At 39.5% G+C, this 19,503-nt stretch overlaps 2 protein-coding genes across 4 annotated transcripts in view; both read left to right on the forward strand.

Moving 5' to 3' along the window:
• LOC108433542 (rab GTPase-activating protein 1) overlaps positions 1-19,503 on the forward strand; it is a 136,017-nt gene that overhangs the window by 69,894 nt on the left and 46,620 nt on the right. The gene's annotated exons all lie outside the window — the stretch shown is intronic.
• LOC108433543 (probable G-protein coupled receptor 21) lies at positions 1,701-5,826 on the forward strand. The gene has a single exon (XM_017708177.2). The coding sequence runs from the start codon at positions 2,492-2,494 to the stop codon at positions 3,524-3,526; it is 1,035 nt and encodes a 344-aa protein (XP_017563666.1). The 5' UTR covers positions 1,701-2,491; the 3' UTR covers positions 3,527-5,826.

Consider the following 19,503-nt stretch of genomic DNA (forward strand, 5'->3'; position numbering starts at 1 on the left):
CAGCATGTCCATGTTTGGTTATTTTAAACTGATGGACTAAAATGTTAGTTGAGTGTAAGCTCTTTGTTAGCTCCAATGTTTATGACTGCAGTATTATACCTTCCTCTAGACATCCTGGCTTCATGGTGCCACATTTTCAAAAGTGATGTGTTAATAAATGATAAATATGTAAATAAATTTCAATATGTTTTGTGTTATGCTCTTATCTGTTAAAAATAGGGATGCATGACTGTATCAGAAACATATTGATATTAACTGAGAAATACTTTTTTAAAAATACATTTTCAGACAGATTGAGGCTTGACTGAAATTTTAGACCAATATTTGATTAGATACTTAATGTGTTATTAGATATTAGATATGTTACTGTGGAAGAGAAGAATGTTAATGTTTTTACTGCTTTTCACGTGAAATATAAATATATTTCTTTGTAATGCTAATTCAGCTAAATGTAGTCCAAATGTCCACATTTCATAAATGTTTATAAATCTATCTGCCGATATGTACTTGAAAAATATCAGAAAGTGAGGAAAAAATCCACCTGTTTTTCACAATCTTTGCATTATGAAATGATTAAGATAGAAACAACATTATTCAGAGTGCTTTGATATGAAATGTGCCTTTCCAAAGAACCTACCAAGTCAGCGGTTATAGAAACCAGACGTCCAAAGCTTTTTGTTCCTCTTAAAGCTACCGCACAGAAAGCTGGTACATAAACGAGTATATTTCCTGATGTCTAAGATGTCTGTTATCCAATAGTTTTGATAATAGAATTCTGGCCTAAAACATATTTTTTACTTTCATGTCAGAGGATTACATGCAGAGTGTTTTAAGATGAAATAATACCCCAAAAAAAACTTTTTTAGAATTTAGCACTACTTCACCATCAGTAATATGATGAGATGGCAGTATATGCTTTAAAGACCCCTGGTATCTATCCTCACCATTCTAAAATAAACTGACTCAGTAAGCTGCACCAGTGCACCATTTCAATTTAAATTATTCTGAAAATAAATGTAATGCTCTCATACACCTTACAGGAAGTATATTAAATTGACCAGGCTGTGTTACAGTTAGCTTATATGTTACGTATTTCTTGTTTCAATATAATTGCACTTGGACTGCATTAGCCTCATTTGTGTGGTCATCCTGTGGTCGGTTGCTTTGGCCATGCTCTATGAAAAGCAGTAAGTGCAAATAAAGCAGTTATTGAGCATATTGGAGTGGGTAGGAGTCGGTGGATCTGGATAGAATTCTGGAGAAAGTAGCTGACCTCCTGCTGCTGTGTTCATGTGCAGGCATGTGAGATGGAGAGGGTGGATAGGGAGGGGCTGAAGCATGGGTGATGATGTCAGGGAATGTGAGGGGCATGAAGGAAGGTAAAAATCTTATATTTCTGTGTTTTAATATGGAAAGTGTTTGAAAGAAGCACATGAGAAGCAATGAAACAGAATGAAACATTTGCTTATCTTTGTATCTAAAAGATACAAAAATAACTTAATGTGAGAAATGTGTATCTACATGTATGTGAGCGTGTCTGGCAAAGAGAAGGGGATGCCTCCACTTGTGTTTCTGCATCTGCTTACTGGCTGGAGTGAAAAGTGGGAGGAGCTTCCCCGCTGCTGCAGCAGCAAGGACTGGAAGGGAGGGAGAGAAAGAGCACGAATGCATCATTGCCACTGAGAAAGAGAGAGAGAGAGGGAGGGAGGGAGACTGTGCTCTCTGCATCGCGCCACTCTCCCCCTCATTTCCATTCCAGACGCTGGCTTCTCTCAGGAGAGCCCCTCTCTCCGTTTGAAATGCCAATCACCGCTGGCCGTGCCTTCATCCTCGATCACACACGCTTTCCTAGTGTAACGGCAGCGTGCGAGAACCCAGAGAGCACCGAGGAGACTTCCCGTTCTTCTCAGACTGACTGAAGTTACTGTGGGATAGAAAAAACGGCATCTGGATGACTCTGGATTTTTGTCCTGTCTGAGGATGATGAGGTTTTGAGTGTCCTTTGTTCTTCTTATGTGTTCTAACGTTTGGACTAATCACCATTAAGAGTACAAATGGGGACTATCTAATCAGAGTGCTGAGAACTTCACTTCCTCTGCCTTTTTCTGTAGCCTGACTCCCTCCTTGAACATCCTGCGCATGGCATTGGACTGCCCTGCTCCAGTGCAGCTGTGCCTCTCCTAGTAAAGACTGGAAGAACGAGGAATGCTAGGGCAAATTCGGGGGGTGCTGGTACGTCCTGTGTTGCTGGGGGCTTGAAGCCTGTCTTGCCTCTGTTCTGTTTTTTCATTGAAGGTTTTTGTGGTAGTAAGTCCATGTGAAAGGATTTCTATAGACTACACGGCACGGACTAGCATCTCATATTGCTGCTGAGATGGCAGACGGCCGGCATGGGTACGTCTTTCCTGTCTGCCGGAGAACGCTGCACACTGGCCAGCCTTTGTTGAGCTAGGCCCCTTGAGGAAGCCCTCCTAGCGCACCTTCAAACAAGATGAACTCAACTGAGCTAAACCAGAGCACCGTGACCTTCTGCCTCCTGGACGTTGGCTACTCTCAGATCTTCAACACTTGCATGCTGGAAGTTGCTGTCATTCTCTTCCTCACAGTGCTCATCATCTCTGGCAACCTGGTAGTGATTTTTGTATTCCACTGTGCCCCACTGCTCAGCCACCACACCACCAGCTCCTTCATCCAGACCATGGCATACGCCGACTTGCTGGTGGGGGTCAGCTGCCTCATCCCGTCCTTGTCCTTGCTGCACCATTTGGAGGGACTGGACGAGGAACTCACCTGCAAAGTCTTCGGTTACATGGTATGTGTCCTGAAGAGCGTTTCCATGACCTCACTAGCATGCGTTAGCGTGGACCGCTATGTGGCGATCACCCGGCCACTCTCCTATGCCGCGCTGGTGACACCATGCCGTCTACGAGCCTGCATTGCTCTCATCTGGATCTACTCTGCCCTCATCTTCCTGCCCTCCTTCCTTGGCTGGGGCAAACCGGGATACCATGGGGATGTAGTGGAATGGTGTTCATCTTCCTGGTCCACCCAGCCTCTCTTCACCGCTTTCATAGTGGCAGCGTTGTATGCACCCGCGGCCCTCACTGTCTGCTTCACTTATGCCCACATCTTCCGCATCTGCCGCCAACACACCCGGCAGATCAGCGAACGCCGGGCACGGTTTGGGCCACAGGAGCCTGAACCAGGTGAACAAACTTGTCCTGACAAGCGCTACGCCACCGTGCTGTTCCGCATCACCAGTGTCTTCTACCTGCTGTGGCTGCCGTACATCATCTACTTCCTGCTGGAGAGCGCAGGAATATACCGTCATCCTGCCGCCTCCTTTCTGACTACATGGTTGGCCATCAGCAACAGCTTCTGCAACTGCCTCATCTACAGCCTGTCCAACAGCGCCTTCCGAAAAGGTCTCAAGCGCCTTTGTCTGCTGTGCCTACAGCGCTCCGACACAACCAAGAAGCCCCTGGGAGCTCTGCAGGCCCCTGCTCGACCAGCCTGTCATGTTTAGCACCCTCTATGGACTGGAGAGGGTATCGTATGTCGGCACGGAAGGGGTCTTGCTTTGGCATCTGGGCGCCATTTCAGTTCTTGTCCCTGTCAGAGGGTTTGGAGCAGAGCAAGCCCATGGATGTCTGTCTACGTGAAATGTAGCAACAAGTCCTTCAGACAAAGGAGTGACCTATAACCTCAGCTATCAAGGATGAAGGGGTAGTTAAAGCTGTTGCTTTGAGCAACTTGGATAAAATAATCTTTTGCAAAATGACACCAAGAAATTAAGGAAAAAATAAAGTATAATCATGATGTCCTTGTATTATAAAACATTTTTTCTCTGTAAATGGAAAGTAAAAAAAATATATACTTTTGTGATGCTCTAATTATTGTGAGGCTCTCCTCTGCTGAAAAGATGACCTGCATATTTACATGTATCACCCCTTGCCAGCTGGTCCGTGGATGTTTTTTTTTTCCTCTCTGGTGATTTCTGAATATCCTCTGTGGGCTTTTGCCCTTTAGGGCAGGTTGTATTATGTCAGGAAATCTGGTGACAGTTGTTTAGTCATGGTAACTAATCTGCACATTTTAGGAAAAAGTAGACTGAGCTCTACAAACATGTTCAAATTTGTATCCGTTTACCTAGTTAATCGCTTCTGATGTCTGTGACCTTCCTCTTTATCCCCAGTTGCTGCAGAATTAGCAATACCCCTAGCAGTACCCTGCCTGCATTCCACTTCTGGATAATTTGTGGCAAATTTGATCAAAGCATAATTCTAGGTCGGATGGAGAACATGTTGACTCTCTGATGCTTTAATTTGTCTTTTATTTCTGTGAGCCCCTGGCTTGTTGGGAACACCTCATTTTTACCTGCAAGACCCCTGCCTTTTGGGAACTTGGCATTTTTGACGCCCAACGTAAAGTTACTGAAACTCGGTAGTGAATCAGGCTCTTCTGAAATGCCACATTTACTCTTCCAGTTTCTATTATCTGTTTGTTGAACATCACAAGTTTGAGGATTGCATAACTTTGCCTGTGGTCAGAGAAAAAAAAAATATGAGTGGATCAGCAGACATACGGGGTGTTCTGTTTGTCTCCAGATCTTACCGGAGATGCACTTTCTTGGGACACACACAGGACTGCTTCAGGAGTACTGTTAATGTGAGTGTTTGTTTTTTTTTTTGTTGTTGTTTTTTTGTTTTTTGTTTTTTTTTGCACTCCTTTTTGTCCTCTACCCTTGGCAGACAGGGGCAACTGTTATACAGCCAGGAGGGAGGTGCTTTCTGAAAGATGACCAACCGAACGGGAAAACGTCTTCAGAACCTTCAGTCTTACTGAATTGTATAGCTTATTTGATTGTGTGACTTACTCCATACCTTGCAGTGTCTATGTACGACAGTTGTCTTGGTATACTTGGTTTACTTTAAAAGCCATTGTTTCGTGGGTGGATGCGATAAATGACTTAAGAAAAGTGGGGAGCGATATTTCAACATCAGTATTCTCATCATAGCATCTATCAAAAAGAACTGAATAAGATGAAGATTATAATTAACATACTATTTTAGTAATTTATACAATGACAAACCCTCACATGCACGTCCACTGGTTGTCGAATAGTGTAATCTCTGCAGTTTCAAGAGCCGATTGTCCTGATGCACAACGAAGACAGCAGGTCAAAACTAGAACACAGGTCAGAGTGAATGCTCTTTAATGCCAGACAAATTAGGGATAAGATTGCAGCAGATGCACCTGGTCAAAAAATATGTGTACACTTAAACATAAGCAAAAACGAAGACTTCAGACTCATGCAAAAAAAAAAATCTAGAGGACTTCAGAGAGACTGATCTCTCCAGACTGGATCTTTCTCTCCAACACGTACACTGTACATAGTTCATAATTTATATGTGAAGGTGCCAAGAATATGGAGGACACTGGAATTCACCTCCTTCTCTCTTATTTCCAGTATATTCTGCTGTGAACTTTCAGTCGCAGCCTATTGTCACACTGTTCCGAACTTCAGTGGTACTGTTGAATGAGATCACATAGATAGCTTTGTCTCCTAGTTGACCAAAGTGAAAATATTTAAAGGATGTGGGGTTTTTTTTTGGGAGTTATAGGTGACAAAGTAAGAAATAGTAAGTTTCTGTGTAAAACAAAAATGCGATGTTTGAGAATGACTTGCCTTGTACTGAATATGTGGTTACTGAAGACCCTTTTTAAATGCCTTTCTTCTGTATGCAATAGTGTTTTGATTATGATCCTCGCCTCCTATAAAGAAGGCTGTGTCCTCTGGAGCAGTTTATTTATTATATTCTGAAACACGTGTGTCTTCATTTAAGAGTGTTTGTTTGTTTTATATGGAACTGTGACAAAGATGCTCTAAATTTTTCAGTGACGTAATGGTGAGGCAGTTTTGACTAGCAAAAGTTGATTTATTTTTATGTCCGTTCTTCAGTGCATGTCTGAATAGGGTATAGATATACTTTTATAGTTGAAGCACCATGATGAGTGAAGAAAAAAAAGTTGTACTGTTAGGTGAGACGAGAAGCGCGCGCGTTTGTTTAAATGTGTATTACCACGGTGGAGACTGTTTCTTAACTGCCGTCTTATGGCAGGGCGCTGTGCAATAGGCCTTTTTTTATTTTCTTTCTGTTCTTTTTTTTTCCTTTCTTGAAAGTTTCTGGACTTTACCAGAGTGTGAGGGGGTGGAAGAACACACATCGCACACAATAGAAAAAGGGCTTTTATTTGTTCCAACTGTTCCAGCTGTTTGTTGAAACCTAGATTTTAATCTGGTGGCCTGTGGCCATGTACTGTTTTTGGAGCGAAGCTACAGTGTTTGAGTCAGGCTGAAGTGAGCCAAACGTACATGAGGCTAAAACTCCAGAGACATCTTCTGTCTCTTCCATCACTTTATCAAATGCACATGACTGTGTGTGTGTGTGTGTGTGTGTGTGTGTGTGTGTGTGTGTGTGTGTGGGGAACAAAGGCGCTAAGAACTTGTTTGGCATTCTCCTTGTTAGATTTTTCATACTCAGAGCTTTTAGTTTTTAAACTAGCCTTTTTGGTTCCAACGGAGTTGAATTCAAAACAAACCGTTTGGCCAGTCTCAGGCGGTGACCTCTAGCACTGTTCTGCATATTTGTAAACCCAGTGTGTAGCTTCTAGGGCTGAACGGTTTCAGGATGATATCTAATTGCAATTTATCAGACCAATATTGTGTAATTATTATTGTATTATGCAATCTGTAGGCCTGGTTTTTTTGTGTTGTTTTTTTGGCCGGGAAGATTAGCACATCCACTTTTTCTTGCCGAAAGCTTGAATACTGAACAGTGTTCACATAGCGTTATTAGGTTGTTGTTGTTAGGTAAGAATGCGCTGATTGTGTTCGGCCCATGGCTATTGTGTTTTTGTTTTGTTTTTTTGTTTTGTTTTTTTTAGGTGACACTTTGGTCTAAATTAACACATGAAACACACTAGCACATTTCTATTAGCCAGTGTCGCAATAAAAATAACAGTATCTACTCTGTAGTGGACCAAACTTGTGTTTAAAATTCTAAAAGGAAAAAAATAGGCTAACTTTTAAATAGTAAGTGCTACATTGAAAGTAAGGGGCATCTGGGCTATTTAGCGCAATGAATTCTGCATAATTATGCTACATTTTGGTGCAGGTTGCCTCATGTTATTAACATCAAAAGTTGCAACACAGATCTGCCAAAATCAAAAGAACAAATTGTCTGGTTGTGCAGTTGGTGTTTTGGCTGATTCTAGTTACGCATCCCTAATATTTGGTGGTGTTATATGTTGTTAGTCTCAGTTTCCACACTGAATGAATGAATGAACTTTGTCATTGCACATTGTACTCGTACACTTGCACAACGAAATACAACAAAGTACAAACCCCCGCTCTCTGTGCAAAGAGAAAGCAGAAAGAGAAAAATAAAATAAGATAAAATAATTTAAATACTATATAAATTTGCACTCAACAAAACATAAACAAAAACATGATGCACATAACCCATCAAACTTTACATTTTTCCAGTTATAAATTGCACTGGCCCATTGAAATGAACTGTCAATTGCATAGTATGACATTGCACCAAAACCCGATCAGTCACATGTTTGTGTTTTAACAGAGCTATGGCTGCCCTGTTGTAAAAACTGTCTTTTAGCCTGTTTGTCTTTGTTTTCGTTTGTCTGTAACGTCTGCCAGATGGCATCAGTTCAAACATTCGGTACCCTGGGTGTGTGCTGTCTTTTTTAATCCTGTCTACCCTTGCTAAGTAAACGTTGAAAAATGTAGAATATAATTTAAATCACAGCTCTTTTAATTTGAAAACTGCGCTTGCGATTCTGATACAGAACTGATTAATCGTTCAGCTCTAACTGCTTCTCAGAAAAGAAGTTTAAAAAATTTTCTGACTTAATTTAAAATCTCCAGTTTCTTACATTATTTTGAACAGTCTATGATAAGTGTGGTCCAAAATGAGTGGGAATAATGTTATATTAATTTACGTAAAGTTCAAATCAAAATGAACGCTATTTTTTAGCATTAATGTCAATGAATATTCTTTTTAAAGACAATCATATCTTCAGCCCTGCTCTTGAATTGCTGTGCCACATCAAGCCTCAGCAGATTTCTGTGGATGATTGTGGACACTTTTATGGAAGCAAGCATATTTCTGCATTTCTGTGTTTAAACTCTTGTGCTGGACTGAATGTTCACTAAAATGCCAGGTTCATGTCCCAGTGTTTTTCTATATGGAGGAGATGATTATGGAGAATTATGCACTCTTCAAAATCAAGGTTCCTAAGTGGCCCCTGGCTTGGATGTGCAGTTCAAGGAAAACCTAATGGATGTATAACCCTTACAATATGTGGTTGTTTTTAAATGAATTCAGAAAGGTTCTTCACACTTGTACATTAGCAGAAGTGGTTCTTTAAAGACTCATTCATTGGAAGGTCCTTTAGGACAGTGGTTGTCCAACCAGTCCTCAGGAACCCCCAGAAGTGAGTTCTTTGGCTCCTTTATTTTTGAGAGTGTAGTTTTGGTGTTAGCCCTAAACAGACCTTGGGACTTTTGGCACTAGTGAAAACAGAGGAAAGGTTCCTGCATTGATGTCATTTTTGGGACATTTTGATGCCAGGGTGTTTGTGTCTTTTATTTAATTTTTTTTTTTAAGTTCTCTTTGATGCCAACCCCCTTTTTTGCTTTCCTGTGGGAAAACAGCTCTGTTCTCGCAATCAAAGTTAAGGGCTAGCGTTCTCCAGGGAGTCCCTCTCCCATGCTGACCTGCCCTGTGCTGTGCCGTATTAGGACATGGGACCTGGAGTCCAGAAAATGGAGGTTTGTACTGGAACAGTCTGTGTTTCTCCTTCAGGAAGAGCACACATACTCACAGACACACACACTTATGCATGTTCCTCTCTTTGCCCTCTTCTTTGATCTCACTTGTAGTCCTGATTAAATTTGCTCATGTATATTTTCCTAAGCTTTTAAATAGTCGAGCCAGGCTCTTTAATAGATTGCTCATGATCGAGCTTGTTTTAAATGGCCCTGATTTTTTTTTTTTTTTTTTTTTTTTTTTTTTTTTTTTTTTTGTTATTCAATTAACTAGAGGGATGTGGTTTTGCTTTTTCACCTCAAAATGTCCCAAAAGATTGTATTTAGTCTTGGGTGTTTTTTTTCACAGCTCATGATATGAGACCACTGCAAGCCTCAGTAAGTTTGTCATTTGGACTTAAATGGCTGGACTGTCACAATGTTTGTCACAAATTGTTTTTTTTTTTCCCCTCCCCAAGCAAGATAAATATCTAAAATATGTCCAAAGTGTGGTAGGAGTGTAGCTGAGGTACGACTCTACTGTACCTTGAGTTTTTGTATTGATGTCATGTATGTTTTAGAAAATAATTGTCAATTATATTTATATTCTGATATATCTGCACTGAGGAAATAAATGTGATCTTACCTTAATGTGCACCTGTGCTCTATTGTCACAGAGTGTGTGGAGTACTGTGTCGTTTATGTGTTTGTGTTAATGCATGAAGATATATTTGCTGTAGGTAATGCGTCTTTGAACCGTCACTGAACCATCATTGAACACTACATATTGTTGCTGTTGGAACAAAAGCTTTTTTTTTTTTTTTTACATCATGTAACATTAACAGCTGCCAGAGGACTAATAGAAATGCGGACTATAAAAAAGATTTAATTTACATTACATCACTGCCACTCTCGCTCTCTCTCTCGCTCTCGCTCTCTCTCTCGCTCTCTCTCTCGCTCTCGCTCTCGCTCTCTCTCTCTCTCTCGCTCTCTCTCTCTCGCTCGTTCTCTCTCTCGCGCTCTCTCTCGCGCTCTCTCTCGCGCTCTCTCTCTCTCGCGCTCTCTCTCTGTCTCTCTCTCTCTCTCTCTCTCTCTCTCTCTCTGTCTCTCTCTCTCTCTCTCTCTCTCTCTCTCTCTCTCTCTCTCTCTCTCTCTCTCTCTCTTTTTCTTTCTCAGGAGGAGTTGTAAGTGTCAGGGGTAAATCAGTCCACCCGTTTCTAGTCCAGGGGGCTTTCATCAGACCAGCCTCAGGTTTCATAATCAGCTTGGCCAAAGAAAAACAAAATGCCATTTTGCCCATTGTTGCTACTTACAATGGAGACGAAAAAAGTACAGTGTTTCCCGCGGAAGCCCCCCTCCGCCCCCAACATACACCTCACACACACATACGCGATGTTCCACCATCACGGCCAGCATCAAAACACAGACTGTGTTTTGACCTTCCCACTCACGCTACGTGCCAACTTTGGCCTGGTCCTAGTAGAGCTTATGTCAATGGAGCTTTTTTTTTAAGCGTCCGAGTGAAGGAAAAAAAAAACAACAGTTGATTCTTATTAAAGTTGCATCTATGTTACCAGGTATGTTACACATTCAGAAGCTAACCAGGCATGCTAGACTATTTGTAAACATACAGGAGAAGTACAAAGCACCAGGTAGAAAAAGGAGGAGGATGGGTTCCCCTTTTTTCAGTCTTGGTTTCTTTGTCTAGCTCTTGGGGAATGTTTGCTACTGGCACCATTGGCTTTCTTGAGGGAGCTTGGACTGGGATTTTTCTGTAAAGCTGCTTTCTGACAACACTTGTAGAAAGCACTATATAAATAAACGTTGACTTAAGATTGGAAGTAAAAGAAATTCTGATATAATATATTAGTATATAAATGATATTTGATGATGTTTTATTGTATTCCAGAAGAGCGGTATATTTATGTGTAGCTGGGATACCGTGCACTATCAGTATTTAATTCTTTATTGAAATATCAGTATTTTATTAATTTCTCTTAAAATAAATGTTAGATTTCTCTTTAAGGCTAATCCAAGTGAGCTTAATTCAGGTTTCTACATTTCATAAATATTAATATATCAACATCGATGTTGGCATCAGCACAAGGCACAAGGAATATTGGTGCCAGCCTCCAATTCACTGTATCAGATTGAACAGACTGTAATGTATAGTGGTATGAGTTAGTGGGTAACACCTCTGCCTTCTACACTGTATCTCGGGGTTCAATGCCCACCTGGCCAAGCACCCTATGCCTGTAAGGGTGCTTAGGCAAGACTCCTAATACTACCTTTTGCCTTCCTGTGTAAAATGATCATATTGTAAGTTGCTTTGGACTGTAAATGTATGTTAACACTGCCTACATTTCAAAACATTCTATTCTCTGGCCTGTCCATATATGGAAACTGAGCTGCAAACACAGTCCATTTTGAATGTTTTTGTAATGTCCTGGAAACAGGCTATTTGCATACATCAGCCTCTTCAGCCTACATCAGTTTAGTCCTGCCCATTCATGCTGAAGTTAGTAGGCTTGTTCAGCTTAACGCAGTGCTGCGCAGACTGAACGCTGCCTGGCTCGGTACAGTGCATCACGTTTTTTTTTTTTTGTCCAACTTGTATAATCTTGTTGAAGTGAGGCGTCTGCAGTTTTCAGAGCCAGTGGGCGCAGTTACTCTCCACCCAGCTGCATGAGGTGATACAGCTTGATCATGACAGAGCTTAATCCTCATTGGCTAGATGCTCAGCTGACAACCATGTGGACTCAAACTGTTGAATAGACGATGTAGCATGTTAAATATGTAGTGTTTCTGGGTATTGTTACCAGACGTCAAGTTTATATGTCATGTAAAAATGTAAACTTTATATCTAACATTTGACAGCTGGACTTGGCAGGTCTCTTCTCAGCTCCTCCCCCAGCCACAACCTAATCCTGGTGACTTCCAGGGTGAGACGCAATTAATCTTGAACAAGCCCAGTGTTTTAGCCCAGACTGCTTTTTGCATGAGGCATAGTACCTGGCAGCTAATCAGAAGAAAGTTCATCTACATATATCAGCCTTAAAGGAACAGTCACAAAGGACACTGTTTAATTCTAAGAGATGAAGAGAAGTTGAAAAATTATAAACATGAATTATGATTGGTGTTGGTACCTGAAAACATTCATTAGTGGAAATGATCAAGTACTTAGAAAAAAACTAATTTTATAAGTGAAACTCATGGATGTTTTTTTAAACACATATGTTTTGTAGTGGGTGCAACAATTTACATAATTCATTAGCACATCTAACATTATAAAAATATGGCATTTAATACTTTAGAATGGTATAATGGAGTTTCTGTAATCCATTCCGAGTGGTCTCTAGCACCAGAGAAACAAACAAAAGCTGTGCTAAAAACTAACCAGGATGCAACGATACTGAGATGTTACATTTCTGCTTCAAGGTCTGAAAGACATATATTACAGTATGGTATGCAGTATATTACAGTGTGATGTTTACTTTTGTATAGTGACACAGTAATTCATTTTGGAACAGGTGATTCATTTATCAGAGAAACCGTCTCTCACCACTGGCTGGCCAGGTCTACCCCTTGTAGGGCTAGACGGCACGTACGGTGAGAGCGAGTGAGTGTGTTGGTCCTGGGAACCTTGGGAGGCCTTATAGAGGGAGGAAAAAAGTAATGAGGGAACAAGTAGCCTGTCGTTTGGCTCCCTCCATTAATTCTTTGTTTGTTATTCATTTCTTCCTGTCATTCTTTTCGTGCTTGCTTTTCGTAAGTTTCTGCCTTCCTCCTTGGACGTGCATTAGAAATTTTTGTAGGGTGAGAGAGATTCTCATCGCACTGACTGTATTATTGATAGCACCCAGAATAGACTGTTGACTCATTTTTTTTTTTCGAGGCCAGCTTCTGCTAATGAGGTTGTATTATTGGCAGCTTTTCTTTTCTTCCCCTAATGGATTATTATGAATCATTTTAGATTTGATCTGCCACATTTTATCTCAGAAAGTGCTTGACATTTATCACATTCTTCATTAGCATAATTAGCTTGGTGAAATCCAGAGGGTTTTTTCAGCTTCTATATGCTTTCAGGATTTATTTTTAATCTAGTTTTGTGTGTCAGTTCTTGTCCCTTTCTGGATGCATTTCCCATATAATGGCAATAAAATATTTATGTATGACTTAATCCGAAAGTCAGGACTGACTAATAGGGATTCCCCTTATGTCGTCTCCTAGCTTTCAAACTTTACATCTAAATAAACATGTCTTGAGGCTAGTAGGGTAATATCCCTGTTAACCAGGACTTTCTGGTGTTGATTTGCTAAAATATCATAGTTTTTTTTACCATTATAACTAGGACTCAGACACAGAATAAAGATCAGTCAGTTTGCTCTGAGCAGAACCAGTATTTTAATGTCTGCTTTTGCATTCCAATCCCAACATAATGTTCCTAAATCAGTTAGAACAATCTGAAAAGCTGGTATGTTCTGTTTTTTTTTTTTTTGCATAGGCTGTATATAGGCCTAATATAAAAAATAGCAGTAGACCTAGCAGTCATTTTTATATTAAGGACATATCCATGCTCACAGGCAGAGGAATCTTACTGTCTGTGAATCAGCAAATCTTTTTTTTCGTGCAGTGGCCACATTAAAGACCATATCCTGCTGCACTTCAGTGGGAGTGATTGTACAGAAATAAACAAAAAGTGAATACCAGTACGGGGGGAAAAAAACTGCAGTATGTTCAAAAGCCAAAAATAATTGGTCTTGATTTATAGATAGTTTCAACAGTGGGAGTTTTGAGTTGTTTCCCCCTTTCAGATGAACACGTCAATAAAAGTACTTTTGTACAACTCCTCATGCTAAACTTGTGTACTGTTTTAAAACTCTGTGGTTCAGGATACATCTGCTAAAAAGAGTTATATTTTAGTCTTTAGTTGTATTGACTACACAGTCCGTTGCTGTGCTCTGATAAAGCACAGTGTGAACTTGCCAACATTGATCCAAAAGCAACGGTTTTAAATATTGACACCAGTTTAGTAGAAAACAAAATAAAACTGTGGTTTTGTGTACGTAAAAAAGAAACTGGTTATTGTATGGCTGAGAAGGGAGTCCTCCTGATTGACTTGTGTTCAGTTTGTCACAGGTATTGCAACTCAGCGCACAGCTCAAGGCATTCTTATATCTGACTTTTTAGACTGACTGTTCAGATTTCGAATTACAAGTGGCTAGATCTGATTTGTGTGGACAGACTTGTAGCTACATTTGCTTGTATATCCACATTAGTTGTTGTAATAACAACAAATATGCACTGACAAGGCAGGTACAAAACTTGGCAAACCTAATGATGAAAACCAGCTTATACAAGGTGGGCCATTTATATGGATACACCCAAATAAAATGGGAATGGTTGGTGATATTAACTTCCTGTTTGTGGCACATTAGTATATGGCAGGGGGAAAACTTTTCAAGATGGGTGGTGACCATGGCGGCTATTTTGAAGTCGGCCATTTTGGATCCAACTTTAGTTTTTTCAATGGGAAGAGGGTCATGTGACACATCAGACTTATTGAGAATCTCACAAGAAAAACAACGGTGTGCTTGGTTTTAACATAACTTTATTCTGTCATGAGTTATTTACAAGTTTCTAACCACTTATAAAATGTGTTCAAAGTGCTGCCCATTGTGTTGGATTGTCAATGCAACCCTCTTCTCCCACTCTTCACACACTGATAGCAACACCGCAGAAGAAATGCTGGCACAGGCTTCCAGTATCCGTAGTTTCAGGTGCTGCACATCTCGTATCTTCACAGCATAGACAATTGCCTTCAGATGACCCCAAAGATAAAAGTCTAAGGGGGTCAGATCGGGAGACCTTGGGGGCCATTCAACTGGCCCACGATGACCAATCCACTTTGGAAGCTGGCATGTTCCCTGAGTTTTTCCAGCAAGATGGTGCACCACCACACTATGGGTGTCAGGTCTGAGCATTCCTAGATGTACAGTTTCCTGGAAAGTGGATTGGTCGTTGTGGGCCAGTTGAATGGCTCCCAAGGTCTCCCGATCTGACCTTATCTTTGGGGTCATCTGAAGGCAATTGTCTATGCTGTGAAGATACGAGATGTGAAGGAAGTTAATATCACCAACCATTCCCATTTTATTTGGGTGTATCCATATAAATGGCCCACCCTGTATAATAAAATCACTATTTTACAACAGCATTTCACTTTATAACTACAGCATGAACAATCAGTGATATTAGTATAGGTTGACCTCATTTATTGTATCATTTATTTTAAAGGATATGTCACCTAAATGTCTGTTCAAAGCTTTTGTGTTCCGTGTATAGCTTTATCATATGAATATACATCACTGACTTTCTTATTGCATGCTCTGACATCATGAACATGCAATAAGAAAGTCAGTGATGCTGTGTGATTTTTAATGTGCCACAAATCTGACCTTTTCAAATCAGATTTCAGCCCCCTTTTCAGTGTTCCTTATTCGGATACACATCTGATCTGTGGCTACGTACGACCTAAATGAGAGCAGCCAGATCAGGATTTGTATGTTTGTTTGTTTTTTTTTTTTTAATATTTTTTTATTTATTTTTAATTGTTGTTATTTTTTTCACCCACTGCACATGCACTGCCATTCATTTTTAACATTGCAGCAGAGTCTAACATCAAGTTAGCTCCGTAAACCGTACATTTTCTGCTCATAAATTGCTCTGCAGGTGGTTTTGATTGTTGTTCATTACATGTGGATCATTTCAGGGCACAAGTTTGTTCACATTGACAAAATTGGGTCACTTCCATACACACTTGAGCCCTCAAATTAGAAAGGTCTGAGCAAAAAATTGCTGTGTGGCTTGTGAATGTAGCCTTAGATTGTCATTTAGATCGTCACTCACCACGCGGTTCGAGGCGCTCAGTTCGTCACTGAGATGGTCAGTCAGTGCAACGCCCCAGGCGCATAGTTCGTCACTGAGAGCGCCGCTCAGCATGTGGCCTGAGGCGATTAGTTCGTTACAGAGAGTGTGACGTAGCACATGGCCCAGGGTGCTAAGTTTGTCATCAAGATCGCCACTCTGTGTTTTTGGAAACTGGAACTGTGAAACTTTCTGCCTTTGATTGTCACCGATGAAAATCATTCAGTGAACTTTGCACATCTTTGTGGTTCCTTTGTTATATTCTCTTAGCCTGCTAGCTAGTTAGCTTTGACCTTTAGTGTCCTGTCTTTTTGGTCTAACATGACAGTTATCAGCTCCATAATATGATCTCATCACTTGATGAGCAGTGATTATGAAGCCTGCTGTACACTGTGCAGTTAGAATGGTCTTATATATTCACTCCTAATTCCACAGGATACTGCAAATGAACTCTTGGCCAAACTCCATGTCAGACTATGCAAATTCAGTTACACTGCATGTCAGATTATACAGTAAAGATTTTCCAGTGATAGATTTATGGTGTGAAATGAATTTTTTTTTTACCAAAAATAGAACCATACAAGCAAATGGAAAAAAAAAATGCAAAGTCGTGGCATAAAACAAAAATAACTTGTATTAAATGGCTAAGACTGAGAAGCTAGAGCAGTTCTTGACTGGTGGAAAAATGCTACATGGAATGCACACTAGGACTAAGTGTTTTTTATTAGGTGATCTTAATGCCCAGACCTTTGGAGAAAGTGATGCAGCAGTTTGATTCTCTAAATCATCAAAGAATATCTCACCCTATTTTCCTTATAAAGCCACATTGATTACTCCTCACATTCTTGGGTGCTTTGTACTGCTTCTAGTGATTAATATTTTATTGCTTGTGTTTAAGTTTATTCTATTAAATGATTTGCCCGCATCAGTCAAAACAAGAATTCTTAAACATTTTAATATTCAAGCTTTTTGCGTGACCTGGCCGACTTGTATAATTATATAAAAAAAAAAATCTTGCTAGTCCTTGGTTCCCTCACTGGCTGTTCCCTCACAGCAAAAAAAAAGTTTTCTGGGTACTCTTTAGGTTTCTGTTTTATCAGGTTCAGAGCAAGGCAGCTGTGCCAGTCTAATTCTAGTTATTTTAAAGAAAAGTTTAAACATTCTGTTTTGAAGCAGTAAGGCCATTCGAAAACAAAGTGCTGGGCATGTCACTCATGGTGGGTGATCCAGTGTCTGGTAGAAACTGTATGACTGATATCTTTTAAACAGCACTACGAAATCTGACCTTGTTTTGGAGTCTCCTGATCCTTTTTATTCAAGGAATAGTATCCTCCAACGTCTGACATCTAACTCATCTATAACCCTTTGCTCTGTTCTTGTTTCTCATTCTCATGCTACTTTGCATAGTTTTTCATTTCAAACTTTTCTAGAATGTGGGCTTTGAAGGAATTTCTTTCATCGGACAGAAAGCCAGTGCAGATGAGCTAGCTCTATTATTATTATAATTATTATTATTTTTGCACTGAAACCCCATCAGAACTTTTTAAACCAACAGTCTGCACTGCTGAATTACCAGCTGACAAGGGATCAGCTGTTGTTTATCGTCTTTTTAAAGGTGGTTACACAAACTGTTAGGCTAATATCTATTTTAACATGTTAATCCAGAGTTACAGTAAAAAATGTTGAGAAGCAGTTAACGCAGTTAACTGTGTGTGTATGTATGTATGTGTACCATATTCTATCTGGGATGTAGTCTGCTTTTCTACAAGGTTATGGCTGCATTACTGGTACTTTGAATGCTTTTAATGACCTTGTATTGCATCAGATGCCATGATTCGTTGTGCAGCAATATTCATTAATTTAGCAAAAGCAATTGACTGTGTGGATCATTCCATTGTCCTGAACAGATTGGGCAGTACTGAGGTTTTAAATAAGATCTTCAGATTACCTCTCTCGTAGAGTACAGTTTGTAAAACTAGAATATTATCTGTGTCACTCTACTGGTTAATAAAGGTGTACCCCAGGGGTCAATATTAAGTCCCACTCTGTTTTATGTATTTAAATATGACCATTTCTCTTTTCAAATTTAAAAGGTCTTCACACTTGGGTATCTCATTTACACAATTTTTTTTGTACCACTAATGTACCATGGTGGAAACGTGACAGTTCTTTTTGTTTTAAGATTTAAAATAACCAACCAACCAAACAAATGAACAAATAAACATTGGAAAAAGTTTCTAAAATGTAATTGTTCCCATTTTAAAATCAGCATTAAAAAGAAACATTATTGAATGTGTATCAGTCAAGTCTAACATCTGATCTATTTTAAAATGTCAATATTTGTGTCACTATTGGTTCAGGAGATCAGATCAGAGACCATAAATAAAAACAATACTTGGTTACTTTCTAATGGATCGATGCATCACTCATAAAACAATAATAACACTATGATAACAGACTCAAAAAACAACTACTGAACTCAGTGATTATCTAACAATGTGTTATTATGTGTCATGTACATTAATAAATGGTACCATTTTTAAATGTTTTTTTTTATTTATTATTATTATTGTTTTGACTCGTAATAAATCATTATAATAAATGTTTTTGTTTGTTACTCTACTCAGTAATAGAAATAGATAACTATTAAGGATTTACTTAATTGCATTTAACACATACATTTCAAATTGTCAGAATCCTGTTTTAAATTATTTAGTAGTTACCTACTATCTTGCTACTTTTCCTGAACACTTGATCATTATTAAGTGGTTAAAGCACTTTAATACTCATTAATTATTATATTAAAAAACCTTAATAATAATTATGCACCTTTTGTAAAGCTCAGACTTCATAACACATTTATACATATCGCATGTCACATATTACAAATATAAGATTTGTGAAAAAAATTAGTTTTATTTTTGTCACTAAGTTAACTGTTAATCATTTGATTGGAAATGCCTATCACTGCACAAAAAGTTATATAGTTGTTAACTCTTAACAAACCATTAGATAATAATTGAGCTGCTGTTTACAGGGGCCTGTTATTATAGTGTGTTACCACATACTTATGTTTCACAAAAGCTAGGACTTGAGCGTGAGCATACTTGAATATCATTATAATTGGGTTAGATCAAATATAACATGACAAAATCAATCCAGGTGAATCAGCACCTTCAAATTGATGAACCATAATGTCTTGAAGCATTTTCCCACCTGGACAACTGGTAGAGAGATTGTTTAAAATGAAGCTGGCCCTGTTATTTCCCCTGTTTTCCTGCTGCTGTTCTGTGGATGGGTCTGTTTGGGCCGTTGAGCCACCGCTGCCTCAGCAGCAGCCCCTGCTCTGAGTGTGTATGTGTGTAGTGCTGAGCTCAGCCCCGCCAAGAGCTGCGGGCTGCAGATGCATTATTTAGCATCTCCTCTCTTCCACATAAACACAGCATCAATAATGGAGAGCGGGGATAATTAATCTTTGAAAAGAGGCCGCGCTTGCTAAGACTGGAGCACACCAGTAGCATGTGGAGCATGCGGAGGGTGTATGTGTACACGCATGCATGACAGCGAGCATGTGCGTGTGTGTATGTTCTGTTATATTCATGCATGGCAGGGTTGACATTTAACCCCTTAACCTGCACAGATCAAACCTCTGTTCCTCACTCCTATAATTGAATAATAACTTGGCATAGCTTTCAATGTAATTACTGAATAATGGACATTACAGTAGAATATGTAATAGTAAATTGATG

Source organism: Pygocentrus nattereri, chromosome 18 (assembly GCF_015220715.1).
Source record: "Pygocentrus nattereri isolate fPygNat1 chromosome 18, fPygNat1.pri, whole genome shotgun sequence".
Taxonomy (NCBI): Eukaryota; Metazoa; Chordata; class Actinopteri; order Characiformes; family Serrasalmidae; genus Pygocentrus; species Pygocentrus nattereri.

Coding starts and splice junctions, on each gene's coding strand:
- LOC108433543 (XM_017708177.2), top strand. CDS start 2,492: ATGAACTCAACTGAGCTAAACCAGAGCACCGTGACCTTCTGCCTCCTG.